Source organism: Planococcus citri, chromosome 2 (assembly GCF_950023065.1).
Source record: "Planococcus citri chromosome 2, ihPlaCitr1.1, whole genome shotgun sequence".
Lineage (NCBI taxonomy): Eukaryota > Metazoa > Arthropoda > Insecta > Hemiptera > Pseudococcidae > Planococcus > Planococcus citri.
The window spans coordinates 25878546-25896709 of record NC_088678.1 but is presented as its reverse complement, the minus strand read 5'-3'; the positions used below and the strand labels follow the sequence as shown (position 1 = coordinate 25896709).

Here is an 18164-nt window from a genome sequence, read left to right as displayed (position 1 = left end):
CAAATCTTCTGTCGGTTCAACTCATTTTGAATGGAGTTAAAATAGCCCAGGTCAAGTCAACCCTTCTGAAACTTTTTTTTTTCTGAATGTAACAGTCGAAATATGTATTTATGACTTTTTTTTGAGGAGTTGGAATCGTTTTCAACTCTTTTTGTACTCTTTTGTCCCTTTTTCAAAAAATATTTACAAATGCTATTGCACCTTGTATATTTTGAAGCACTATTAAAAAAAGCGATCAAATTTGAAAACAAAAAATTCAAAGTATGTCCACTCAAGGGAGGGAGGAGGGGAGAAAAGTTGAAAAGGATTGGAAATTTTTGAAAATTAGAAAGAATTGAAGACATGAATTTTTAATGAAAAATGCAGTAGGTACTTTTTAATCCTTTTTTTGATTTTTAGTACTGCTCCATCGAATGCAAAACGGTATCAATTTCTACCTTTTTACTATTACAGGATTGTCCATTCAATGCGTGCTGAATTTTGTTCAGAAAGTGTCTGAATTTATTTTGATCGTAAAATTTTTTTCTAAAAATGTTCATTTTGTTCAAAATAAGATTTTTTATAGCTAGCAGAAATTCAAAAAATTGATTGAAAAGAAAAAAGTTGGAAATTTTTTGGGAAGCTACATTGGTGATGGTAAATCTTGCATATCTTCAGGTTTCAAAAATGAATTTCAGGGTGTCTAACAGTCCTTCCGGTCCTTCTAGGTCAGTAAAAGTTTGTCATTTTGCCTATTCGATCCTTCTTTTCGAAAAAGTCAGTAGAAAGTCCTCCTTTTTGCCCGAAGGTCCTTCCTTTTACCCAATTTTCAAATGATTCTGCCATTTAATCAAAATCAGGAATGGTGTTGCTTTACTTCTCATTTTATCAATTTTCCACAGCTTTCGCCCTCGCTTCGCTCGGGCTAGATCATTTCTCTTTTCTTCTCTCTACCCGAAGTTAGAGGGTAGAAAAATTGACTTCTCAAATCAAAAATAATGCTGGTTTACCCTTTAAGGATTTAAAAAAATGATAAATACATACCTACCTACCTTATGTTATTTTCTGAAAACTTTTAAAATTTGAAAATGTTGAAGATATGAAATTCAACTTTTTGCATAAAAAATTATAAAATTTGAATACAATCCCTGATATTAAAAATTTTCATCAAAATAGTTTTCCAATAATTACTCAATCTTTACCTTATGTCTAAAAAGAACTTGAAAATATGGCGTGTGAAAAAAATATGAGAAAAATACGAAAAAGGTACGAACGAAATTTTGTTTTTTGGATGTGGTAGACCAAGTTTTTTTTGGCAATTTTGTAAAAGTAAATGGGTGGGGGTAATCAGTTGGTTCCAAAAGGTCCTTCATTTTAGTTTTCAGATTTTGTTAGACACCCTGGAATTTAGGCAACCTACCTGGTAACGACAAACAACTAGCTAGAGAAATATTCCAAACTCGTCAACTTCAATCAAGTTGAAAGGCCTCCTGAAAGAGGATGTCGTGTCGCCTTCTTGAGAAAAAAAAAAGCCAAAAATGAAAAAAATGACTCATCAGAACCCAGTGGTGTAGCCTAAGGGAGAAGTTGGCTACCTTGCAGATGAAAATTATTTTAAAACGTGGAAAAATGCACGTTTCTTTGTCTTCTGAATCAATTTTTTCGACGATTTTTTGCACTCGCTTCACTCGAGCATAATTTGATGTCTACTTTCATACAATAATTGCATAATATGACTTTTTTTGTGAAAATGGTGTCAAATTTCAATTTATTCATGCCTAAAAATCTTCACGGTCAAATGGCCTTAACAAGTCGTAAGAAAACTAAATCAATGCCGAATCCTCCCCCCCCCTCCCCCCGAGAGTTCAAAATTTGTGAAATTTTGTTTCGAAAAAAATTCGTTTTCTTTAAATATTAAAAAGTATTATTTTGAAAACTTCTGAACTTGACGAAAGCTTTAAATTTTTCTAACGGTTTAAACAATTTGGCTATAATTTTTTTTTGCTAGACTCAACGTATACAAAATTTTACTTCGAAAAAATAAAAAAACGACCCATCCTAAAGCTCTTCACTCATCTCTCCCCCTCCTTCCCTCCCTCCCTCCCTCCCTCCACACACACAAAATTAACAAAGTCAAATTTTTCACCAGAAAATTTTCAAAAAAATTGAAATTGGAAGAAAATTTGTAGGTACACGAAGAATTTTTTCAATTTCAATCAAAACCTTTCCACGCAACAACCACCAGCTAAACTGACGTCACATATTCCAACACTGTAGCCAATTTCATCAAAATTAATTTTTTTTTCCCAATTAGAAAGTTTATGTTGAGAGTTCAAATTTTTTCCCTACCTTTTTGACTAAACTCACTACTTTTTCGCTATTTTCACTACCTGTTAGATACCCTAAAAAATTGTTTTATTTGTGTCAGTAGAAACATTAAATTGAATTGAGATGTGTCAGAATCCCCCCCCCCCAATCAGTTGTAAAAAATCCAACTGATCCAAACATTTACTATTCCTGCGCCAGAATCTTTCTAAGTAGCCCCATTCTCAAAAGAAAACAATTTTGGGGAAAAGAATCAAAAAATGACAAAAAATGTTAGAAAATTTCTCATTTCTGGTCAAAATTTTCCGAAATGAACCCTTTTTTCGAGAAGAAACTTCTCTCACAAGCCTCTCCCTCCATTCATAATAAGTATCGCTATTTTCGTATTGAGCTTCCATCAACACAGCTGGGGAGACTAACGAAAATTCCCAGATTTTGATTCACTTACTTGATTATAATTTTTTTTACCACTTTGGATGGCTCAAAACAAGGAAACCAATGAAGATGTCCGCCTCCAATTTGAACGAAATCGCAATTTTTCAAAATAACGTAGTCTGAAGCCTCCCGTAATCAAAATTTTAGCCGACCAAATTGATTTCTTGATTTTTGGCAAATTCTTGAAAATTCAAAATGTTTTTTTCAAAAAATATGTATCAACTTTTTTTTTAAAAAAATGACGAAAATCTATCGTGAAACTAATATTAATGAACACCCTGAATTTGACCTCACGATCGAGGCTTCAGCAAATGTTGATTTTTCTTTAAAAATTAAGAATTGTTTTGAAAAATGCTATTCCCCTGTTTCATTTCATTTGCAATACATTATCGCCCGGAGGCTTCAGAACGGCTAAAAAAAATATGGAAGTCGATTCGATTGGGGGGGGGGGCTAGAAAGTTTTAAATAATGCTACAAAAAAAGCAATTCTGATTTTTTTTTTTGAAAAATATAAATCTCAGTGATTTTCTGCTGGAAAAATTTTCAAGTAAGAAAAGAATAATATTGTTTGAATGATGAATCTTTCAATGATCAAAAAAGTGCCCATTTTGGAGAAGAACTGATCTGACTTTTGCATTATTTATGAGCGAAATTTTCAACTTTTTTTGTTGTTGATATTGTAATGACCAATGAGTCATTCTTCATTTCATCGATGCTTTTAGGTTGATGATTGATGGATAGGCCTACTTTAAAGCAGACCTTTGTTATTCAGGATACCTTACGTGTACTTGACTTACCTACTTCTTACGTATTTAACAAGAGCTTAATCAATAGTTAACCATGAATTCATATCTTATCGTGTATAATCCCCATGTTAAGGTCTGTTTCAAAATACTATATAGTCTTACCCTATAGTACAGGACCTTGATTTTGATTACAGTCAGCTGCATGTTTTCATTCATTTTGGATTGAATTTCAGGGGTTGGAAGTGTAAACTTATACCTTGTTTGGAATAATTTTGAGAAGTGATTCGTAGGTACAAGTATTTAAAAGTACTGAAGGGTTGACTTTTTTAGCCTGTGAAAGAGCTCCTAGATAGGTTTTTATGAACTCTCATTACATATTTCATATCAACATAATTATTAAATTTTATTATTGTACTGTATGTTTTACGAGAGTAGGTAAATTACAGTAGGTAGTTGTATATTGTGTAAGTTACGTAACATTTTATTAAAGTTTGTATCGCGATAAATATTATTCAAAGAGATGGGAACGATGCGATAATGCATAAAAGATAGGTGATGAACGAAAAACTGGAAAATTCCTGTGTATTTTTAAATCTCGTTATAGTATAATCGAAAACATTATGATGTAAATCATATTTACCCACCATCGCCATTTTATACGCGGCTGAATATCTATATTACCTCTACGTATATCAATATCAAACGATAATACATCATATTTATACCTACTGATGAAGGGTATTCAATGCATGTATAAACAATAAAATCTTTAACGGAATTATTTGGTCTTTGTTTTTGTACAGTATTTTTCAATACAAAGGCTTTAATTGTTAATTCTTCGTATACAAAGAGTCTTCTTGTACTGTGTGTAATAATGGGCATTATATTTCGTAATGGCGGAAATACCTTCGAAAATAGGGAGACGAAGGGTGAAAAATTTCTTATTCGAATTCATCCGCGAAGGTAGCACTGGCAGCATCATCCTTAAAGGTATAAATTTGTCCAGTATTATACGTCTACGTCTATCAGTACGTCATCTGCTAACCTCATTCGCGAGGAAGAGTTCATTTACCGGGCGCGAACGGGTAATTGGGCAAGAGAAGAGTATGGTTTGACACGATGACCTTGACTGGTACTAAATCTGCAGCCAATCAAATGATCAGGTTATCGTACTACACCGGCATCTGTGTGTGAGAGTCTTTATCTGGTATTAAAATTTGTTAAGTTCGAACTCGTGAAAATTTATTCCGGGTCAGATTACACCTACCTATTACCATCATCGATAACGGTATCAATTTTTTTCTCTCCTACTCTTCTACTTTATGTATAGCTATGTATATAGTTTGTTGTATTCGAGATAGTCGTCTAGATAATGTTAAATTGCATCTCTCAACGTGTTTCATTTTACGTAAAGTAATTAATCGTATCTAACGTGTGTTTCTTGTTTCGCAGACCGGTTCGAAAAATTGGTCGGTTTTTCGACTACGTTATTTTGAGCGGTTTCGGTACGATTGTTTCATGTGCTTCGAGTGACATCTTCATTGGCAAAGCCGAGTATTGTGCGAAAATGATCATGATGAATGGAGATCATTTGCGCGACGACGAAGACGAAGTCATCGTCGATGTCGAAGAACCGTTGATATTTCACGACGAAACTCATCACCATAATTTGCTGCAATCGTTGAACACGATGCGAAAAAATAGAACGTTCTGCGATGTCATACTTCATGTAAGTTTATATTTGGTAATTGGGTCTTCACTTCGCGGATAATAATGGACTACCCGGTGGCGAAGGCGGCTTGTCGGGGTCGTTTCTTTTCTAGCTACTGTGTATTATACGTACTCGCTTTTTTTTTGCTTTCTTTCTTGGCGCGATACTACGTAATTATTATAAACGAGGTGGTCCTTTTTGTATATATATTTACGTCACGAGACGAGTAAACTTTTTTTTCATTTCTCGTCTCACCGTTGAATGTATTAACTTAATCGATTACCGCGTATCGAAAGAAATTTAACACGAATCGATATTTTTCGCGTGTTCAAATTCACACGACGCCGACGAGCATGTTTACCTACTCGTCGTAGTCGTAGGTAGATAGGTTTCCTGAATATGTGTTTTTTCGTACCTCATCGACGAACACGTATCCTGGTAGTACCATTATTATACTCGTATCTTGTGTACATTTCGAATATTTCACAATATATACTACGATGGGGTTCAAATTGGGGAGTTTATCCGCTACCTATGTACGGAGAAGATTAATAATTTCTTGTTATATTGCGTAGGTCGGAAACACCGAATTATACGGGCATCGAGCCGTACTAGCCAGCGTTAGCGCCAAGCTCATGGAGTTGTTCAGCGTCGATGACGAGCAAGAGAGCACTAATCCGCAAGGACACACTGTGCAAATAACATTGAACTTGAACTCTGGTTTCGGAGCGAGTACCTTGGAGAAAGTCATCGAGTACGCGTATACGTCCAGGTAAGATGATCGTGCTAGACGAGATGTCGAGATCGCGTATCTAACTACCTGCCTAGACCTACCTGTAAATCGTTTCGAGTAAGGAAACGTGTTTTAGCGTAGAAATTAACGAGTCTCTCGATCTCTATCTGTATTAGGGAGTGATCGATATTCGATCAATGTTCGAAATGAAATCAAAGGAAAAAAACTGCGAGAGATATTATGCTTTGTAGAAAATTTTTTCTCAAAAATTTTATCGTTTCCAATAATTTAATTAAATCGGTTCATTTTTACTAAAAAATTAGATCCTGAAAATATCAGTAAAAAAAATTATTTCAGATAATGGAAGGGGAAGGGGAGGGAAGTTCAAGCCTCTTTTTTATCTCATGGAACGTGAAGAAATAAAGATCACTTTTACTATAAAAACACTATATTTATTATGAGAAAGCACTAAAAGTGATAACCTCCTTAACACATCTCATGGAACGATGAATTTTGAATCCAAAAAGGGTTGTTAAGGAGAAGTCCCCCCCTTCCAATTGCAGATAAAATAAGAAAAAATTCGTTAATGCATGAATTATGGTCTAGTTGAATTTTCTTAATCGTGAACTTGAAAATTTGTCTTTCAAGAGAGATCAACAATACCAAAGGGGGGAGGGAGGGGGTGTAATATTGATCTCACAGAAGCCCATTTCAGAAGGAATTTACGAAACTTATGAATTTAAAAAAAAAAAAACAGGTGAAGATTCGATCAGTTGAAGAATTTTTTCGAATCAAAAATAATTGAAGGAAGTGCTGTTCAATCATATTTGAGGTATGAAGAACTTAGGACAGACTTTGAGGGTAAGGCTAGGGGGGGGGGTTGTTATGAGCCGAAAATTTTTTAAAAACAGTCAAAATTCTCTTAAAATGAAAAATTCTTTAAAAAATTCAAAAAAAAATTATTGAATAACTTACAGCAGTACTTGGGTTAAATTGGTGTTCAGTTTCAAGCATTTTTATTGCCAGAGTGACTTCTTCATGTTACGTAGGTATTTTAGAGAAATTATTATTGGCTACATAGGAGTAGCTAAGGTAGATATAAAACGAGGGAATTAGGTATTATTCATTACTTTGATGCTGGTTGAAAGATTCATTCTATTAATTGGAAATCAAAAAAAAATTCCCCGAATATTCGTCATTAATTATCATTCAGCTCTAAAACTTGATATTGTGGATTTGTGGAGAAGTAAACCTCGCGAGAATGATTTCAACTTCAAAGAAATCCATTTTTGAAAGACAGATTTTTTTGTGCCAAAATTAATTCTCTATAATTGCGACGATTTGCTAAATTTGAGCAAATTTTTGGTTGAAAAAATTGAAGTGGATACTTTCATTGGAGCATGAAGGTTTTGGTACAAAATGAGGAGGAAGGTAGTAAGGGGGATTCAAGTACCCAGAATTTTTGAAAATCGTGAGGCTGCATTGAATACAGAGAAGTTTTTTTTTTATTGAAATAAATATTCCAGTCATATTTGAGGAATAAAGAACTTGGAGCAGGCTGATGAAAAGGTCCTTAATTTTGAAAATCAATATAGTGCAGTCATGTCCGTGTGTCTCAAATAGGTACAATCAGCCTTTCATGATTTTTTATTCATACCATTGTCTTTCAAGTTTTTCGTATCTTCTACTTACTTATAATGGAAAAAATTTCATGAACCTACATATAATGCTGAATGAATTACTTTGCTTTTGTTCTCTAAAATGAACAGAATGAGAATGAAAACGAATTCCGATTCTATGCTCTTATTTCCACAATCATTTTCATTTTAGTCCTAACCCTCCGAAGAGTGCTCAAAGCCTTTGTAGTTCACATTTTTTTCATCCATTTTTTGTGAAACTTCCAAACTTTGAAGACTCATTTTGTGGTATTTTAGAGAGAACAAAGTAGAAATTGAAAATCAATTATCATAATTTGACTTAGTTTCAAACTTGAATTTTCTCTGCAATTTTGGCGGTACTTGAGTAAAAAAAAAAAAAAATCGGAAGAAGAGTAACATATCAATTTTACCTTTAACAATATTCAGAGATGCCAAGTTCAAATGTTGGTCTTTTTTCTATCCGATGCTTCTGAATCCCCCTACTCCATCTCTAGCAAATGCCGGTGGTCTTGAACATGTGTTCAGGTTGAAAATTTGAGTGAATCGTTAATTTAGTTTTTGAAGGGACTGAGTTGAAATACCTGTCTATTTGTTTTGAATATAATGTATCCCTTCGATGCTCCCATCCTCCAATTATGAAAAAAGTTCCAAAAATTCAGATATCATTGCGCAACATTTTGATTCTTTTTTCTTCAGTTCGAGAGAGCATTGAATGCGAATTCATTTATTTTTTTCTAGTTCGGTTTCATTTCCAAATTTGGGAACTGGGTAGTGAAAAAATCAAGCTGAATTATTTCAAGTTTAAATTCGATGAATTTCAAATTGATTATGTTTCACAATGATGTGATTTTTTTTTTTGGATGAGAATTGAGAATACGAGGAATGATTTTTCAGGGTGTCTACCGGGTAGTGAACGTATAGTGAAGGTAGTGATTTTGAAAGTCGGCAGTCAGGGGCGGTTTTAATTATTTTCCGCTGTGTGCACGAAATTTTTCGCCGCCCCGTCATCGCTAGCAATTTACCCCCCTCCCCTTGCACCCAATTTTTCTTTTCGATTGATGTAGTAAAAATATACCAATAGGCATTGCCTGGGGATTTTTGGAAGTCTCAAACGTAAAATTTGTGTACTTTGAAACGAAAAAAAAATTGGCCCGAGCGAAGCGAGGGCGAGAGATTTTGAAAATTTTCATTTGGAGATGCCTAAAAACGGGGTTTTTCAATGCGAGTAGTTTACTTTTTAGTTTTTGAAATTTTAGAACTGGATTGTGTTTTTTTTAGGAAGTCACTTTTGAAAAAGAAATCAGAACAGGCTCGAGCGAAACGAAGGCGAAAACATCTGAAAATTTGTATGTATTTTGAGAGGCATATAAACGATGTTTTTTTTATGTGAAGGTGAAGAGTTTATTTCTTGGCATTAAAACTCGATTTTTTTAAACTTAGAAATTTCAATTTTGATTTCGAAAAACAAAAGAAAACAAGCTTGAGCCCGAGCGAAGCGAGGGCAAAAGCTTTCGAAAATTTGTGTTTCAAGAAGTAAAATAATATAATGTTTTTTTTTCATCACAGGTCCTTATCTGAAATTTCACCAAATTTTACCCAATTTGCCGAATTGTTGAATGAAATTTTTGAAATCGTTCAAAAATTTGCCGCTCCTCAAAATTTGCCACTGTGTACCATGGTACACATGTGCCATTCGGTAAAACCGCCTCTGTCGGCAGTGAAAGTAGTGAAAAAGTAGTGATTTTCAGCAATTTTGCTTGAAAGGTAGTTAAAAATGAAAAAAAATGGAAAATCCAATCTTTCACGCATGAAAAATATTTTGCAGAAAAGGGCTCATTTATCGACTTCGTTAGAACTTGAATTTCACATTTTTGAGAGCTATATGCCCTCGTTTCGCTCGGACTATTTGCTCTTCTCTTTTCAAATGAAAATTCAAGAAATGTTCAAAGTTTGAATCAGAATTATAGTAAACTCTTCCCTGGATAAAGAAACTTTTTTTTTTCATTTATCAAAAAATGAATTTTTGAAAGCTTTTGGCGTCGCTTCTCTCGGTTTCGTTTTGCTTTTTTTTCAATTTCGAATTTTTCAACAAAAACATCATCATTTTTTGAGTTTTAAAATTTTGAGGCAAAATAATGAACTTCTTATAATTAAGTAACTCATCGTAGTCATCGCACAAAAAAAAACATAATTTTCATGGCTTTCTAAGTATTGATTTTCGAGAGCTTTTGCCCCCGCTTCACCAGGGCCAGTTTGTTTCACTTTTCCATACTTACTTGAAAAATTCCAGACTTGAAGGAGAAATCAAAATTTTTGTACGTTACTCGTAGGTACGAGTATATGAATGTTAGGTAGAATTGTTATGCCTTTCGAATGACAAAATTGTTATGTACTTTACGTATCTCTTACTTATTTTACTTTAAAACTCGCAGTAAAATTGAAAATTTTTTCCCACAAAAATCGTTCAAATTTTGCATCAAATTTTTGTATATTTTTTAAAAATTTGTTATGTTGTAAAAAGTTTTTTTCGACCAATTTCATTACACTTAGAAACGAATCTCAAAGGTAAAAATAAAAAAAAAATTGAAACAGTAAAATTATACTTCTGACATCCGTTTGCTTGAAAAAATCTTGGGATGTTTAAAAGACATTTGACAAGCGAAAAATTTGAATGTGAAATTTTTTTCGCCCATCCCCTTACCCCTCTTAAAATATCTCGAGTGTTTAAATAACGTCCTGCTAAAAGGTCTGCTGAAGTCTTGATTTTTCTACATATTTTGAAATTTTGTTGTAGACTCCCTGAAAAAAAATCGATCTTTTTTTTGTGGGGGGGGGAGAGGGAGGGGGGTTGAAAATATTTTGGAAACAGATGATTTTTTTTCAAGGTAGTGATTTTCGGTCAACAAATTGCTGTAGACACCCTGTTTTTGAAAAAAACTGCACCAAACAGTGCGAAAATATTCAGATTTGAAAATTTTGTTGTACCCATCTCTTTCCCTTACCTGCATAGTCGGTTACTCAAGTGTTCTATCCTAGTATAGTATTCAGTTTTTACGATAGGAACATTTTTTAGATAAGTAAAAAATAACACCTGCGTCAGTTTCAGGTCTAATTAAGAATTTATTTCTTTTGAAAGCCGTGATCAAGTCTGTAAAATTGAATGAAACGACTTGAAACTTTCAAAGTGTTCGAGAGTTTTTTTTTTTTTTTAAACTTCATTTAATTTGGTTACCCTTTGTGCTACAAGGTTAATGGCAAACATGCTTGATAAAAAAGAAAAAATTAATTTAATTTTTGAAAATGCAACCCATGTCACAACATACATACAATATTATGTATGTTATTCTAAGGTGTACGAGTACCTACAGTTGATGAATTGATGAATGAAATACGAAGATGCATTTCATCTCAACTCACAGTGAATTGGATGAGGTCCAAAATACCTAAAGTCTATTACTCGGGTCATTATTTTCCCACTTTGAACGGAGTTCTTTCCAAACATTTGAAGATCGCTTTATGCAAAATTTGAGCTATATAAGTAACTGGTTTAATGTCATACAAACGTGTACGACTGTACGAGTACATATTTTTTTTCAAAAATTATCACAGTTTAATGGACTGTTATCGCTTTCCTAAATTTTTAAGCTGTTATATTTTTCATTTTATTTTATTTTTTGAAAGCGTGTTCTCATTCTATGTATTAAATAATGTTGTATCGAGTTGAAATTACATGTGCTTCGTTGACGTCATCGTATCACGCGCAGACTTTACAGTTTAACCGAAAAATAGGTTAAAAAAATTTTCGAGTCGTGTTGAAGCAAATACATTTTACGAAGTTTTCGTAGGAATTAGGCAATAACACTAGTGGATAATTTAATAAAGAATAAGAAAAAAAATAACACTTTCGTGTCTGAAGTGATAAAATTTCAAAATTTAGTTTCCTTAGAATCAGCGTTAGCTGCGTCATCGGGCTTCTTCAAATTATGATGATAGAATATGCAAAATTGGGGGGAAAATATCAACTCAAATAAATAGGAAAAAAAAAGAATTTTTGGAAAATATTTGTTTTCGTTTTATTGCTGTTAGCTTAAGGTGGAATCGAGAAGACCTAACGCTAATAGTCTTGTTTATCTCTCGTTCTGGAATAGAGTACCTGAAGACAAAATAGGTACCTACTTTGTGAGTACTTTATCAAGGGAAATCGTTTGAATTTGATTTTTTTTCGAACTTAGGTGACCCATATGGCTATTAGGTAAAATACAATAAAAATCCCTACTGTTCAATCTATAAAAATTTGAAGTTAGTGTTTCCCAAATATTTCATAATAAACTATAAAATCGAGAAAATGTACTTAGGTACTTATCTTGATTTCAAATTGTGAACTTGACTGTTGAGAAATTACCAAGGTGGTTTGTAATCCTTAATGTGTAGGTAGACTAGGTCGCAAAAAAACCCAACTCATACAGATTCAACAGTGTATGCGCATTTTAACGAATAAAGCCGAATATTTCTTTCTATTATGCGAATGAATATAAAAGGTGCACAGAATATATAATAGGCTAGATCAATATACTCATAGTTATATCCACCATTATACTTTGGGTACTAAAGTAGCCAAGTTATTCATCGCAACATAATTGATCGATCATGTTACAGATTGGAGCTGCAAGGTCACGAAGTTAGATCCATCTACTTGGCAGCTTGCTATTTGAAAATGAATCGCATAGCGGAAGAATGCGCAAAATACCTGATTAAAAATTTGAGCGTCGATAATTGCATCGATATACGCAGCCTTCCTGGTATTTCATCGAAGAAGTCGTTCGTTTGTCAATTGGATGATTTCATATCAACAATGGTAAGTTGAAGTACACAACTATACCTAGAACTCTGATCTGATATCGTGTCATTTGTATTATTACCTATGCCCCTCGCACGAGTACGGCCTGAAAAACAACAACAGGAGATACTACAACGAGATGATGCAAATATCAACTGTTATTTATCATTAAATTTATCGATGGTTGGACTATACGTAAACACATGTTAAATTGGCGATTGCCTAATTGTTCGTTACCGTTTGCACATTATTTCCTGTGTGAATATTAATATTCCTCGTGAAAGTTGAAAATAAATTGGTGTAATCTGGTTCGAAGATCTCCTATCGGTAGTTCAAATAATTTCGGGAACAGTTTTTCTCAAATCAAATCGTCAGCAATTACCGTTTTGATTATACATATATTATTCAATGACCCAATTTAATGATAGGTACGTCAACACACGACGAAAAATGAAAATATTCGAGCTGCGAGATGTTTTTCGTTTAAAAATTTCGTCATTTTTGAACGACCGCTTATCTACATATCGTGCAATGACCGGAATTTACATGATTTATCTTGTTGTTGCAAATTTTGAAAATTTGTACCCTATTAGGATATCCTTCATTTGAGTATTTCCTGGCGAAAAAATTTACGTCAATTTGAATGAAAAATTCTATACTGCAGAGATGATTGCAAAATATGGTTTTGTTTCGATGCGGATGTTTCAAGTTGATAGGTATTTTGCGTTGCGAACAGTTTCTCGAATTTTTAACCTTTTTTGGAGCCAGTTGAAATTTTTTTAAAAATCTTACCTTCACTAGTTGAATATTTTTGCTTGGTATTTATTTTCAAAAATACACGGTGTATGTAAATCGTGTATTTTTATCTTTTTGATTTAAACGTGCTACTAAAAAAGGTACTTGAGCTTCTTACCTACGTTATCGAACAGTCGAGTGAAGAGTATTTTTGATAACAAAGTATACACAACTGTAAAGGAACTTATCCTTATCCAACGAAAATTGAATATCGAGTAATAAAGATTGTGATTAATGTCGAGTAATTATTGATAGAGAGACTCGAGAGTCACGACCCACGACAAAAGAATTTCAAGAGGTTTTGCAGACAGCTCGAGTCGTAACATTACGTATATGTCGAAAATTAATTATGGAATTACGAGGAGTGCAACGTTGTTAAAGAAAGTTCTCGTGGTGTTCACATGGGTGATTTTTATTTTGGCTGCTGAACTCAGGAGGAATAGAATTATAGGAATTATTATTTACATTAGCTCGTAAAAACAATTCATTTCTTAAAAATTTGACAAGTTCAAAACGAGCATTTATCATCATTTTAAAACGGAGGATTTAATTTTAATGGCCCTGATGTAAAAGTCAGTCTCTTCTAATTGCATTATTTTCAAAGAAAATTTTGACTCGTCTGGAAAATAAATTAGCATTGTTCATTCTACAATTTATAGGTTCGTAGTTTGAAATCGAGCTAATTAAACGAGCCCAAGCTATTTTTCAAAATATAAGTGTTATTTGCGAGCATCTTTCAGCAGCTATAATTTGTTCATCCGCGACTGAAAACCTGTCTTTTAGTTAATTATTTTTTTATTTGCTGTGTTTTTCTGAATTTAGTTCATCGAATGATTCAATTGTTCGCGAATTGTCTGCTTATTTTCTTTCCAGGGTGTCTACCAGGTCGCGAAAGTCGCGAAAAAGTCGCGATTTTCACCAAAAATCACCAAAAAGTCGCAAAAAATCGTCCCAATTTGAAATTTTAAAAATTTCTCGAATTATTATTCAACATTACTGCCAAATCAGAATTTTAAATAATCATAAAAATTCAAAATTTCAAAATCTTTTGTCCTCACCTTTTCTTTCCTTTGACCAAAGGTTGAATGTTGAGGGTAGAAAAATTGTCTTCTCACATCAAAACTGATGTTTTTCTCTTCTGAGGAATTGTGAATTTTTATCTTTCGAGTGCTTTTGCCCTCGCTTCGTTCGGGCCACTCAATTGTGTATTTTCAGAAATATTTATAGTAATTTTATGGAAATTATTGTTAGTTTGCTGAAGGAACAAGGCCGTCAAGAGGGTGGCAAATAGGGCAGTTTACCCCGAACTTGCTCATTCTGGAGGGTCTGACAAAAGAAAGGCCCGTGATGAAAGAAAAACATGTTTTTTTTTTTTTTAATTTTGAAAGCTTTTTTTTTTCTTTTTAGAAATCGAAATTTCTAAAAAAAATCATTCAACTTTTAAATTTTTAATTTTAAAGTGAAAAAATAAACTTCTCGCATAAAAGGTAGGTATTGTATTCATTATTCAGGCTTGTATTTAAAAATCGCAAAAATGAATTGAAACGTAATCAAGAAGAAAAGTTAGTGGTTGAAATGACTAGAAAAATAACAATCGAAGAAATTAAAGAGTCTAAAATATAGAAAAGCCCGGAAAAGGAAAAAGAAAAGCTCGAAAATTTGGATGACACGATTTATATTTCATAGGTACATTTTTTTTTATTTCACATGGAAACTATTGAAAGTAGTCCAAAAACTCCCCCCCCCCTCCCCTAAAAAATGTGAGCTTCATTGCAAACATAGTTTTTTTCGTTAAAAAACCTAACTGGTCCTATTAGTCTTACCAAAGCCCTACTTTTTCTCAAAAGTCCTTTTAAATTCCTACTTTTCAACAATTTTATCCAAAAGTCCTACTTTTTTTTCAATAAAATTTTTTCAAATTTTCAATTTTTCTTTTTTTTTTTTGGAATTTTGAACAAATTTTGTAGAAAAAGGCTCATTTGTCGACTTTTTTAGATTTTGAATTACACATTTTTGAGAGCTTTTGCCCTATTAAAAAATTGATAAGGAGAGAATAAAAGAAAAAATTGGAATGAAACGTTATATTTTTGGCGTCTACTTGTTTAAATAAAATCATAAGGCGTTTGAAATCATCAGAAAAGCAAACATTTTTTTTACAAAAATTTGGCTAAAAACTTGAATGTAAATTTTGACCCCCCCACCCCCACCCCCTCCCTCCAACTTAAAAATTCCATAAGTGCTCGAAAACCGAAAAATGGCCTGCTGAAAGTCCTGCTAAAAAGTCCTACTTTAGTCCTACTTTTTCATTTTGAAATTTTGATAGTCACCCTGCGTGGGGGGGGGTACTGAAAAAGTCGCGATTTTTGAATATCAATTTTAGTGGACACCCTGCTTTCAAGCAAATCGTTCGCGAATGAAATTTTTAAATGATTCGAATGATTCGATGAAAATTCAGATTTCAATTCAATGCGTATTTTTTATTTGATTCGTTTCGACTCTCGACAGTCTCGTCACGACTGATTCTGTCGTTCTGAACGAAATTTTGAAATGATTTTTTCGGTCTCAATTTTATTTACACGATTGATCGATGAAAAGTTACTCGTACATAGTTTTGGTTTGCTTTAGTTGGATTACAATGATTCGGTTGTTCATCAACTTTTCGATCAATGTAATGAATGATTCAGTCGGTCGCGAACGAAATTTTTCATTGATTTTTTCGTTTTCAATTTATTTGTACAATTTTAATTACTTATGGTTTTATTATTCGTCTCAACTAAAATTACTCAGTCGTTCGCGAACTATTCGATCAATTCAAGAAACGATTCATTCGTTCGCGAGTGACATTTTCCGAAGTTATTTTCGTCTTGAATTCATTTAGGTATACGATCAATCGATGAAATTGAAATTTCAATACATATTTTCTGTTGATTCGGTTGATTCGTTTCTACTTTCGTCACGAATGATTCAATCGTTCGCGAACGAAATGTTTCAGTAATAAATTATTTTCACGATTAATCGATGAAATCATGAAATGTTACTTGTATTTTTGGTTCGATTCATTTCGACTGAAATGGTTCAGTCGTTCGCGAACTACTCATTCAATTCAATGAACGATTCAGTCGTTCAGGAACGAAATTTCCCGTTGATTTTTTTTTTCATTTTGAACTTTATTTCATTATTTCTGTGATTAATGAGTAATGCTATACATATTTTTGTTTTTTTAAAATTTATTTTGATCGAATATGATTCAGCCGTTCGCGAACTATTCGATCAATTCATTGAATGATTCAATCGTTCGCGGACGCAATTTTTCAACGTTTATAGTCGCCTTCAATTTAGTTATGCTATTCGGTGAGATTTTATGTCATGATTATGGTTTTATTCGTCTCAACTGAAATGAATCAATCGTTCGCGAACGAAATTTTCGAATATTCATTTTCGTCATCAATTTTTTTGCACGATTGTTGATTAATCAATGAAACGATCAAGTAGGTGTCTCGTTCGCCTCATTAAATAAAAATGTGAAATCGTTCGCGAACGTTTACATTATTTTTTCCATCACTCGTCTTTCGAATGAGATTTTTACAATTGTTGACGTTTCTCCTTCCTCTCCTCTATCCCTCTACCTCTTCTGTGCTGATGAGTGATTCGGTTTTTCGAACGAATCGTTCGTTGTAAGGTATTGTACTCGTGCGATATAATTTTATGTATGTGATTTATTTTGAAAATTCAGTGTAGGCAATCTATTAATAAACATTAATTGTCCCCCACCACCAGAATACTCATCATTTTGATTTTTTTTCAGTTCCCTAAGGTATGCGAAAGCTCGTCGTTTCTGGCATTGCCTTGCGTACAAATTGAAATTTTGACTCAAACTCGTCAAGAAATGAATCTCGTGCCGAGCGACTCGCTGTCACGTATGGTAATGGATTGGATCAAAAGATCGTTTACAAACAATACGGAATATTCCTTTACGTATAATACGTTCGTCGATAAGGTATAATTTTCCGTTTGACCTCTCTTTATAGTCATTGCTCATGTGAAAATATCGTAAGCACGTTAGTTATAGTTACCTAATTTTTTTCATTTAATTTACCTATTTACTTACGAACGAAATAACTCGTTTGTAATTTTTTGTTTTTTACGTTCTTCTGTATTTTTAAGAACGAACTCGGGGGCCAAATATGGAAAATGGGTAAAATCCCGTAATTTTCGTTGAAATTCATTTTTTTCTTTGACTTTTTTCGTACTTACTATTAATTTGCCCATTTTGATTAATATTAAAAGCCGAGGTTCGTTGCAAATTTTTTACAGACTCATATGTTATACTTGGCGGTGGATAACTCGTTGCAAGATTGTTCGCATATGCCATCCGGTGACGTAAGCGATACCCAATTGGTCCAAGAGTATAAAAAGATGTCGAAGAAACCGTCGCCGAATTTACCAAACGTAAGCGTCGATAATTGTTTTAATAATGGAGAAGGGTGTGCAATTGAGAAGAAATACCATTGGGCGAGTAATCATTGAAAGTGCGACATGGATACGAGTAAAACACGTAACATGGCGAACTTTCAGTGTAACATTTTGTTGCCTTTAATCGTGTTTGTATTTGCGTATGTTGTTGCACAACATATTTTTGTGTTATATTAGGGACAGAGAATTGGCCACATGCAATCTGCAAAGCCTCGCGTTCTCATATATAATAAAGAGTTAGCAGATTCTCGTAAACAAGACGTTGATTCTGATTGGTTGGTAATAGCCACAGACAAAGTAACAGGTAAACCATTGCGGCATCGTAATTTTTTAATTGGGTGCTTCTCTCTCGTACAGTACAATGTTTTTTGTGCATTTAACCAAAGCGCCTATATGCAGGTTTACCTCCCTCTCTATCATTATTAAAAACAAAGCAGGCTGCGGTATCCAATACCCTGACCCACCTTATCTA

General features: G+C 33.3%; 1 protein-coding gene across 1 annotated transcript in view; it reads left to right on the top strand.

Annotated features, from left to right (window-relative positions):
• The window catches only part of LOC135835185 (influenza virus NS1A-binding protein-like), a 28533-nt gene that overhangs the window by 3751 nt on the left and 6618 nt on the right, over nucleotides 1–18164 (top strand). Inside the window, exons 2-7 of the mRNA XM_065349340.1 lie at nucleotides 4938–5214; nucleotides 5772–5968; nucleotides 12244–12442; nucleotides 17025–17216; nucleotides 17534–17668; nucleotides 17870–17996. Of these exons, the coding sequence (XP_065205412.1) occupies nucleotides 5053–5214; nucleotides 5772–5968; nucleotides 12244–12442; nucleotides 17025–17216; nucleotides 17534–17668; nucleotides 17870–17996 (1012 nt within the window). The 5' untranslated portion in view covers nucleotides 4938–5052. The remainder of the gene's footprint in view (nucleotides 1–4937; nucleotides 5215–5771; nucleotides 5969–12243; nucleotides 12443–17024; nucleotides 17217–17533; nucleotides 17669–17869; nucleotides 17997–18164) is intronic.